This window comes from Entelurus aequoreus, linkage group LG21, assembly GCF_033978785.1.
Source record: "Entelurus aequoreus isolate RoL-2023_Sb linkage group LG21, RoL_Eaeq_v1.1, whole genome shotgun sequence".
NCBI lineage: Eukaryota > Metazoa > Chordata > Actinopteri > Syngnathiformes > Syngnathidae > Entelurus > Entelurus aequoreus.
In genome coordinates, this window is record NC_084751.1 from 19,683,976 (window position 1) to 19,694,413 (window position 10,438).

At 39.3% G+C, this 10,438-nt stretch overlaps 1 protein-coding gene across 1 annotated transcript in view; it reads right to left on the reverse strand.

The window, feature by feature from the left end:
• LOC133638481 (serine/threonine-protein kinase ULK1-like) overlaps window positions 1–10,438 on the reverse strand; it is a 55,048-nt gene that overhangs the window by 18,410 nt on the left and 26,200 nt on the right. Inside the window, exons 5-16 of the mRNA XM_062031142.1 lie at window positions 8,590–8,626; window positions 8,284–8,457; window positions 7,345–7,418; window positions 6,961–7,062; window positions 6,419–6,477; window positions 6,178–6,260; window positions 2,320–2,373; window positions 2,105–2,196; window positions 1,763–1,928; window positions 1,600–1,654; window positions 1,425–1,511; window positions 64–207 (exon numbers count right to left, since the gene is read on the reverse strand). Coding sequence (XP_061887126.1) covers window positions 64–207; window positions 1,425–1,511; window positions 1,600–1,654; window positions 1,763–1,928; window positions 2,105–2,196; window positions 2,320–2,373; window positions 6,178–6,260; window positions 6,419–6,477; window positions 6,961–7,062; window positions 7,345–7,418; window positions 8,284–8,457; window positions 8,590–8,626 — 1,127 coding nt within the window. The remainder of the gene's footprint in view (window positions 1–63; window positions 208–1,424; window positions 1,512–1,599; window positions 1,655–1,762; window positions 1,929–2,104; window positions 2,197–2,319; window positions 2,374–6,177; window positions 6,261–6,418; window positions 6,478–6,960; window positions 7,063–7,344; window positions 7,419–8,283; window positions 8,458–8,589; window positions 8,627–10,438) is intronic.

Consider the following 10,438-nt stretch of genomic DNA (forward strand, 5'->3'; position numbering starts at 1 on the left):
ATGTCAGTCAAACACTAGTGGGTAACAATTGGTAGATCAGTGCTTATCTTGGCGGACACAGACCTTGGCGAGCCTTCTTGTTTTGTCGTATAAAGATGCTGCTCCAAACGTTGGTAGTTGTGGACCTGAGTGGGAACTGGGATCGGTAAGGAGTGACCGTGGCTTCCACTGTGACCAGTATAGTTACTCCCCGAGGACTCACCAGGCCTGCCAGGAACAGTCGAAAGAAACATAATTCCTCAAAGAACCAATTAGATAAGAGAGCAGGTTTGGTTGTAGTTGACTATAGCAAACCATTAGTTGACCATTACAAAAAATAGATACCGGTACATTTGGCACATATTGGGGTCAAATACTCTTACAAACTTACAACACCTGTCATAAATAAGGTTGTTCTCCAACCAAAAATGGCAATCTACAAAATGAAGACTACTGCAATGTAAAGTATATGCCAGGCCAGTAGGAGGCCTGAGATGGGTGGTATGGCCTAATATCTGTATTGCGATATATACTGCAGCCTCCTACGATGACGATATATAGCACAAAATATTATTTGGCATATAAATGATAATAGAGTCATTTCAAAACGAGTAACAAATGTCTGGCTGCTGACATAAGCGGTATTGTGTCATTTGTAGAGTTGTATTTCTTTGTCAAAACTTTTGGTAATCTACTTACTAATCTACTGTTAATATATGGTTATGTTAAAGTGTAATCAACACTTGTTCTTTGGATACTCTACATTAGTTGTAGTGTAATCAACACTTGTTCTTTGGATACTCTACATTAGTTGTGGGTGATGCTATAAATTTAGGTAACAATCCAATATTAACCATTTAAAAAGGCGGTTTTGGTCACACCAATGCTAATACTTACCGGTAACAATTTCAATATCATTGAATGATTACATTTTTGATCACAATTATAAATCAGACAAAACAGTATGGCAGTGTAACAATAGCAATTAAATAATTTCCTACTATTGGCTCTGAATTAAATCATTTGGTTTTTGCCCTTAAAGCTTTCCTTTGTCCAAGGACTTACTTCCTAAAAGCAATGACAAAAATGTCAGAAGATTTTGTAATAATAAAAAATGTCCTTTCTAATTTGATTGAACTTCACTGGCCATATAGGCGGTGCACTTTACTGTAGAGGCGTTAAAAGCTCATACATTTATAAGGCGCCGAGTTGTTGTTGCTGTAACCTACTTGCACGCGCAATGAAAAAAAATTAAAGAGTATCAGGCAAAGTACGCATATTGATTCTTGACAACATACAAGCAATTATTATTAATATGGACTTTCCAAACTGATTACCTTTAACAACTAATATTTCACAGACATTTTCAAGGCGTATTCAAACAGCTTTATTGAGTTGTAAATAGTCAAATGAATATATACTGCATTTTCTGTCAGTGATGTTACCTGACACGACTTGGCGAGCCACTATAGGAGGGCGAGTGTGGTGGTGTTTTGGCTTGGACACACAACCCAGTAGAAGTCAGCAGGGAGCTAAATAGGTGAGGAGGGCAATAAGGATTCAATATGAGCATTTAATGTTTATTATAACAAAGGAAGGAGAGAAGTCAAACATTTTTACCCGCTGTTCATTAGACTGTCCTGTAGCACTTTGCTCTCACTTGTCAGCTCTGCCGCTGCAAGAGATAACCACATTATCTTATATTTGTATTGTCTGTTATTAGGACAATTTGCCTGCTCCATTTCACATCTAGGGGGACGTCCAAAGGAGAAAAAAGTCTTACTGTTGAAATGAGCAGGCACTATGACAAAGTCATCCGTGTCACAGGAGGAGGAGTTCTTGCTGCTGCCGCCTCCTCCGGAAGAATCTTTGAGAAGAAACCCAGTGGCCTCCTGAGTGGGAGAGGCCAGTGCTTTGGGACGCAAATGTTGACCCTCAGCAAGGGACTGCTGCAGAGGCAGGAAAGTATGTGTGAATAGTCAAAGGAGAACAACACAATGGAGTGAAATTGCATATGCAAAGGAAGGCTAATGAGGTGTCCACCTGGGTGGCCTTTTGACACCACAAAGATTTTATGTTAATCATTTGAAGACAAAACACACTGCAAAGATGATAAGAAACAAACCGGAGGAGAGGCCAAGTGAGAGGTGGAGGAGCTGCTGCAAGAGCTGGCTGACGCAGAACTTGGGAAGCAGGTCATCGTCACAGTCGGGGTTGCTGTGAGAGAACAAAACATGGATCAATCTAAAATAGCTATAACACAGAATGACATTACATTTGTATTCAAAGCATTCAAAATTAAGATTAAAATAACTTTTATTAATAGAAACTGTTACTTACATTTTTTGATGGATGAGCTGGCAGCCTCCAAGAAAGGATGTGAAAAGAACTCATCTGTGGGTAACAAGATATACAGTGGGGGTTAGGACACAATTGGCAGGTGTGAAGATCAATGATTACAGAAACAACAGTTAATGCAACAGTATTTATAAGCTAGTAGCATATTCATTGTACATATATTTATTCTTAGAATAAATTATATTCAACCAATTCTCTAAGGAAATGAACACATTTGTATTTTTATGTTCAATAAACTTTCTATGAAGTATTCTGTTTTATTTTTTCACTTTTATTATGCTGTCTTTAAATGCGGCTTTCTTGTATTGTGTTGCTGTATCGTCGCAGCATAGTCATTTCCTGCTAACTATCAGTGAAGAATCTATTAACAGGCTTGTTTATATATAGGAAAAAGGTGAAAAACAAAGACAACAAAGCCTGAGGCTCAGACCTAAATCTCTAGTCATTCAAATGCAAAAACTGAACTTTGACAAAGCATTGTAAGGAGGGATAAACCCATTCTTTGTGAGAAATTTGAGAATGGTGAAGCAATTGCAAAGAAAAAGTACTGACTGGAGTTACACTTCAGGGAAACCGGGTACGGTTATTGACCTTGACAGCCTGGGGAACCCTACTAGTCTGTGTTGTAGTTATCTACTGCTTTGAAACATTTACAAAAACTATTGTTTCTTACTTCATTCAAACCAATCAAACTGTCATAATCCGTCATGACTGTTTTGGACTTTTGTATTGTTTACCTATGCTTGATGTTTATTTCTGTTTCAGTGCTCTAATTTCCTTGTTTTCACTTCCTGTGCGCTTCCATTTTCCGCCACATCACCCCTGGTCAGAGCGCTGATTCCCTCACTTGTTCCCGTTCCTTGTTGTCAAACAGACGCCGCTGGTTCATTGTCGTATGTTCGTTAGTGGTGTTTGTGTATTTTTCTACCCATCTGGAAAATTTCCAGGGAAAATGGGCAAATTTTATCTACGTTTATGTCAATCAATTAAAAAATAAGAGACTGGACCAGAACTGATTTCCTTTGTATTGCAAGAGTGTGACTAACCAGTTCTACTTTTGTATAAGGATGGGAATTTATAATATTTTTCCCGTTCCGATATCACTTTCAATTCAAGGTAGTTTAGAGGTAACTTGACCTTACAAACCCTACAGTGAGGTCTTAAGAGGCACATACATAGCATAAAAACAACTTTAAAAAAAAAAATATATAAGAAATTAATATTCTTCTGTAGAACTTAACAAAATAAATCATGTTGAAATTACACAAGAATGTAACATTTCGTAACATGTACAGCCCTTTGAGACACTTGTGATTTAGGGCTATATAAATAAACATTGATTGATTGAAGTTATTACATGTAAAGTGAGATATGTTAAAGGCCTACTGAAATGATTTTTTTTTATTTAAACGGGAATAGCAAATCCATTCTATGTGTCATACTTGATCATTTCAACTTTTGCTCGCTGATAAAAAAAGCCTTGCCTGTACCGGAAGTAGCGTGACGTCACAGGAGCTAGTATTCCTCACAATTCCCCGTTGTTTACAATGGAGCGAGAGATTCGGAGCGACAAAGCAACGATTACCCCATTAATTTGAGCGAGGATGAAAGATTCGTAGATGAGGAACGTTACAGTGAAGCACTAGAGAGGCAGTGATGGACGTATCTTTTTTCGCTCTGACCGTAACTTAGGTACAAGCTGGCTCATTGGATTCCACACTCTCTCCTTTTTCTATTGTGGATCACGGATTTGTATTTTAAACCACCTCGGATACTATATCCTCTTGAAAATGAGAGTCGAGCACGTGAAATGGACATTTAAAGTGACTTTTATCTCCACGACAATACATCGGTGACACACTTAGCTACTGAGCTAACATGATAGCATCGTTCTCAAATGAAGATAGAAACAAAAGAAATAAACCCCTGACTGGAAGGATAGACAGAAGATCAACAATACTATTAAACCATGTACATGTAACTACACGGTTAAAAATTCTCAGCCTGGTAAGGCTTAACAATGCTGTTGCTAACGACGCTAAGGCTAATTTAGCAACTTAGCAACCGGACCTCACAGAACTATGATAAAAACATTAGCGCTCCACCTACGCCAGCCAGCCCTCATCTTCCCATCAACAGCCGTGCTCACCTGCGTTCCAGCGATCTACGGCGCGACGAAGGACTTCATCCGTGGGTTTGGCGGCAAGCATCGGCTAGGCGTAGTAAGTAGTCCTTGTTGTGTTGCTGTAAGTATTGTACTTAGCCGCTAATACACCGATCGATCCCACCTACAACGTTCTTCTTTGCAGCCTCCATTGTTCATTAAACAAATTGCAAAAGATTCACCAACACAGATGTCCAGAATACTGTGGAATTTTGTCGAAGAAAACAAGAGGTTTTTGTATCGGGTCGATGGGGTACAACCACTTCCGTGGATTTTGTGACGTCACACGCATAAATCATATCCAAAGGAGTTTTTCAACCGGAAGTGTGGCTGGAATTTTAAAATTGCACTTTATAAGTTAACCCGGCCGTATTGGCATGTGTTTCAATGTTAAGATTTCATCATTGATATATAAACTATCAGACTGCGTGGTCGGTAGTAGTGGGTTTCAGTAGGCCTTTAAGCCTTTTATTTACTTTGATTTTGATGATTTTGGCATACAGTTTATGAAAACCTTGATTTTAAAATCTCAGAAACTGTAAGCTTTCAAAAACTGTAAGCTACGTCACTACGCACGTTGCATAATGACGTCATCTTTACCCAGAAGAATCGTTAAAGGAACCGTTTGAAAAATGGCCAGCGATTCCAAGGAATTGATACACTGGGAACCGGTTCTGAAAAACAACCGTTTTTCAATTCCCCTCCCTACCTTTGTACATATTATATGATATTGCATAAATGCAATTGCGTGTCCTCAATGATACAAAAAGCATGAGGATGTGTGAGCAGCTGCCTGCACATGTAAAAATATTAGGACCACTATTTGTCAAGATATTTACACAAAATTTGGATTTCCGGGAAAAAACAGGTCAGCGAAAGACAAAAAAACAAAAAATGTGGGAACGGGAAGGTTTCTTCTGCCGAGTTTTTGTATCATCCATGGCCCACTGCCTTATTCATGTCAGTGCTCCCTTGTTTTCTATCATTAAAGTAAGTTTTTACTTACACTTAACTTTACGTTTCTGGGTCCTGGGGTCATGCCGCAAGCCATCATGCACTACTGTGACACAAACTCAGCTATCTTCCTGATTTGATCTCTATGTCAGCCCCTTTAGGCAGCAAACTGGTTGGGCACTTTGCTTTACGTTGTCAACTAGGGAAATCAATTTTCTCTAATGCTTTTAAACACAGAAACTACACACTACAACCCAACAAATACAAACCATACTATAATTATCAAATTCCACATGATCAAAAATGGATTTAACATGCGCATCCAAGGGCTAAAAGTACACAAACAAGCCTTCCATATTCATAAATGATAAATGATAAATGGGTTATACTTGTATAGCGATTTTCTACCTTGAAGGTACTCAAAGAGCTTTGACAGTATTTCCACATTCACCCATTCACACACTGATGGCGGGAGCTGCCATGCAAGGCGCTAACCAGCACCCATCAGGAGCAAGGGTGAAATGTCTTGCCCAAGGACACAACGGACGTGACTAGGATGGTAGAAGGTGGGGATTGAACCCCAGTAACCAGCAACCCTCCGATTGCTGGCATGGCCACTCTACCAACTTTGCCACGCCGTCCCCGTTCATGCCACTCGTTATCTGGTATTTTAGTGCAGGTTTGCATCAAACACTCGATACATTTACAGTGTGTTCACCCACCAAAGTCCATGCGGTCCTTGTGATTGCGCTGTAGCAGGCCCCGTAAGAGATGCCTCAAATGGCTGGAAGTCTCTCTGGGAATGCTGAAAGACAGGACAATAATCACTCTGTGTTGCTGGGTTTTTTAAAGAACTAAAGGAGGATAGATAAACTCAGATCAGAAAATGTAGCTCAACTTTTATCCTCAAAACTCATGTTCAACATTTGCTATAGATGTGGTCATATCACAGCAGCTACTTACTTGGGGCTGAGGTTCTTGTTTTTCTCATAGAACATCCTAAGATCCTGGGGACTGCTTGCCTAGAAGGTGACAAAAACGTTAAGTAGCAAAATATTAAATGGCAGTCTGGTGTCTGATTGTGAGGCGAGAAAGAAGAGCAGTACCAGACACATTGTAATAATGTTGCAACAGAGCCGTGAAAGTTCAGTTTCCAGGCAAATGCTTGAAATTAGTTTCTAAGACATGATTCTCATTAGACGACCAAACCTGCATCGAGGGTGTTTTACCACTTAGTGAACTGACATTTCATTAACTTTGAAGCTGACATGTCACAATGGAGTTGTAGGTAACACCATTAACATTCATGTGGAGTTGTGCATGTTCTCCCAGGTGAAGTCCAATATTTGCGCTCTTTTAGCTCTATCAATGTGGAGCTAGGGAAGGAGTACTTAATTTATTACAGCATGTCTCATTGTGTTCATTAGCATGCCAATCCCTTTAGCATTCATACAATGGTTATTCATTATTTCTTAGTTGTACTGTAGTGTACTCAATAGTGTTACCTGGAAAGGAGCCTTCCCAGTCAGGCACTGGAACACAATCGTTCCAATACTCCACAAGTCGGCCTTGGCGTCATAAGTTTGGGACATAATGACCTCAGGTGCCTTGGAATAAGCGAGAAGAAAAAAAGAACTAGGATCAATACTTTCATTGGACTCTAATAGATGAGTTATGAAGTGATTAAGCATGTATTTTATTATAAAGCACTGCTTTAGAGACTTGGATCTGCTTCATTATAACAAGGTCACAGCGCAAAGCAACAAGGATTTAGATTCAGTTTATTGTGTTTAGAGAAGTGCCACTAAAACTTTCAACTGCTCGCTTTTTGAAAACCATCTTGTACTTGCATGCTTGCATTTATGTGTAAAAACAGACCACGCTCTCACCATGTACATAGGAGAGCCACAGAGTGTTGCGGCCATCATGTTGTTCTGAAGGTACCTGGCGAAACCAAAGTCCGCTGTGAAGAGAGTTGAGGGGTTGAGACAAGTGTTTAAATAAGGGATTACATGACCTCAGATTTTTTAACGTCGACTAGTCCTTGATGAGGTCATTTATTTTTGATGTGCATGTCAATTTTGGACAATATCTTGCCTTCCCTAAACAGACATAAATTATAGAAAAGTTGTATGCAATAGACCAGGGGTCCCTAAACTATGGCCCGCCAGCACCCACAATTTGGCCCACGAGACTTTTCAAGTTAAAAAAATTCATTCTTTATTTATTTTTATAAATCAGTCCTGTCCAGCCACTCAGGCAAATAATATTATTGATGTTAGATGCCCATATCTACTAGTTGAATAGCCCAAATGATGAAAAAGAGAGAACCTAAATGGAACCTTGAGGAACACCCCTGATTGAATCTGAAGTAAACAAGCTACGGCAACACCTTAGTTACATAAATCACATAAAAAAACATTTGTAACCGGCAAAAAGGAGAGGACTTAAAAGGGAACGCCTTAGTTATGTCAATCACAAGTTTGGACCCCTGTTTTCTGTTTGCTAGCAAGGTTAAAATGTCAGTGCAAGGATCTGCCAACGTGTTTATAGTGGTCCAAGTTCCTTTATACAACAGGAGCACTCTCGTGTTTTTAAGAATTTGAAAAATGTTGTTTCCCAAGTTTTGAACTCAACTCGGGGGCTGTAAAGGGGTCATTACCAGGCTGAATTTGGCCCTAGGGCCACCAGTTGAATAGCCCTGTCCGAAAGTGTTGCAACAATTATGACTCATACAATAGGATCAGAAAAGGTATCTTATAATTATTGTAATAGTGACATTTGTGACTATGACATTTAATTTGTGTATGCAAGAAATCGAAACTTACCAATTTTGATGCAGGTGTTGTTGGAGTGGGATTTGCGTCCTGGCGGGTAGGAAAGCAAAATGTTCTGGGGTTTGAGGTCTCTGTGGATTATGCCTTTAGCCTGCAAGACCCTCATGGCGCCCGCAATCTGCTGCAGGAAAACACGAATCGTGTCCTCGCTGAGCGTGCCTTTCGCTACGCAAAAAGACAAATGTCAATGCCATTTAAACAAAGGCTTTATTTTGTCAAAGTCTTTTTTCCCACCACTTATTGACTTATCGTCAAATGATAAAAAATGTCTGTGGGAGCTTGAATTTTTGTACTTACAATGTAAGTAGTCAGCAAGGTCACCGCCGTTACAGTACTGCAAAGTGAAGACAAATAATAAGATTAACAAACACTAGTACCAAGTAGTACAGTTTAGTTTGGTGTAAGTAATCCACAGTAATCCCCTGTTATGTTGCTCAGTTATAACATTTTATGGCAACCCCCTGTTGGGGTCCTGACTGAAGTGTTCCGTTGATGCTAAACATGCTGGATACAGGGATTATGGACTTTATCACAATATATTATTTGGCAAATAGATGATAATAGAATAATTTTTAAAACGGGTTACAAATGCTCCTAATTTGGCTGATGATGTAAAATATTGTGTCATTTTTGGTTGTATTTGTATTTAAAACATGTAATGTTAATATCTGGTTACTTTCTGTTGTAGCATGGTTGGATCAACACTTCTTGCGAGCCATGTAATAAATGTAATAAGCACTTATTAAAGCGCTTTGAGTACCTTGAAGGTAGAAAAGCGCTATACAAGTATAACCCATTTATCATTTATTCTTCTAAAGTTTGGCTACTCTGACTACCATACCAAGGGCAGTATTGGTCATGCCAATGCTGACACTTCAAAATTTCAAGAAAATTGAATGATTACTTTTTTTAAAATCACAATTATAATCAGACAAACTCACAGAATAGGGGTGTAACAATATCAGTTAAATATTTACGTACATATTATCATATTTTTAGGACTATAGCCTTTAATTTTCTCAAAAATGAACAGTGCACCTTACAACCGAGTGTGCCTTGTGCGTGTATTGAATCTGGTTGTGCTTACTGACCTTGAACCAATTTTATATGGCACACAGTGTAATAAGTGTGACCAGTAGATGGCATTCACACTTACAAAACCCACAACCAGTGAAGTTGGCATGTTGTGTAAATCGTAAATAAAAACAGAATACAATGATTTGCAAATCCTTTTCAATTTATATTCAATTGAATACACTGCAAAGACAAGTTATTTAATGCTCGAACTGAGAAATGTCATTTATTTTTGCAAATAATCATTAACTTAGAATTTAATGGCAGCAACACATTGCAAAAAAGTTGGCACAGGGGCATTTTTACCACTGTGTTACATCGCCTTTCCTTTTAACAACACTCAGTTTGGGAACTGAGGGAACTGAGAAGACCAATTTTTGAAGCTTTTCAGGTGCAATTCTTTCCCATTCTTGCTTGATGTACCACAACAGGTATTTTAGGCTTCATATTGCGCCACACATTTTCAATGGAAGACAGGTCTGGACTACAAGCAGGCCAGTCTAGTACCTGCACTCTTTTACTATGAAGCCAAGCTGTTGTAACACGTGGCTTAGCATTGTCTTGCTGAAATAAGCAGGGGTGTCCATGATAACGTTGCTTGGATGGCAATATATGTTGCTCCAAAACCTGTATGTACCTTTCAGCCTTAATGGTGCCTTCACAGATGTGTAAGTTACCCATGTCTTGGGCACTAATACACCCCCATACCATCACAGATGCTGGCCTTTGAACTTAGCGCATATAACAATCTGGATGGTTTATTTCTTCTTTGGTCCGGAGGACACGACGTCCACAGTTTCCAAAAACAATTTGAAATGTGGACTCGTCAGACCACAGAACACTTTTCCACTTTGCATCAGTCCATCTTAGATGAGCTCGGGCCCAGCGAAGCCGGCAGCGTTTCTGGGTGTTGTTGATAAATGGCTTTGGCTTTGCATAGTAGAGTTTTAACTGGCACTTACAGATGTAGTGACAAGCTGTAGTTACTGACAGTGGTATTCTGAAGTGTTCCTGATCCTATGTGGTGATATCCTTTACACACTGATGTCAGTTTCTGATGCAGTACCGTCTG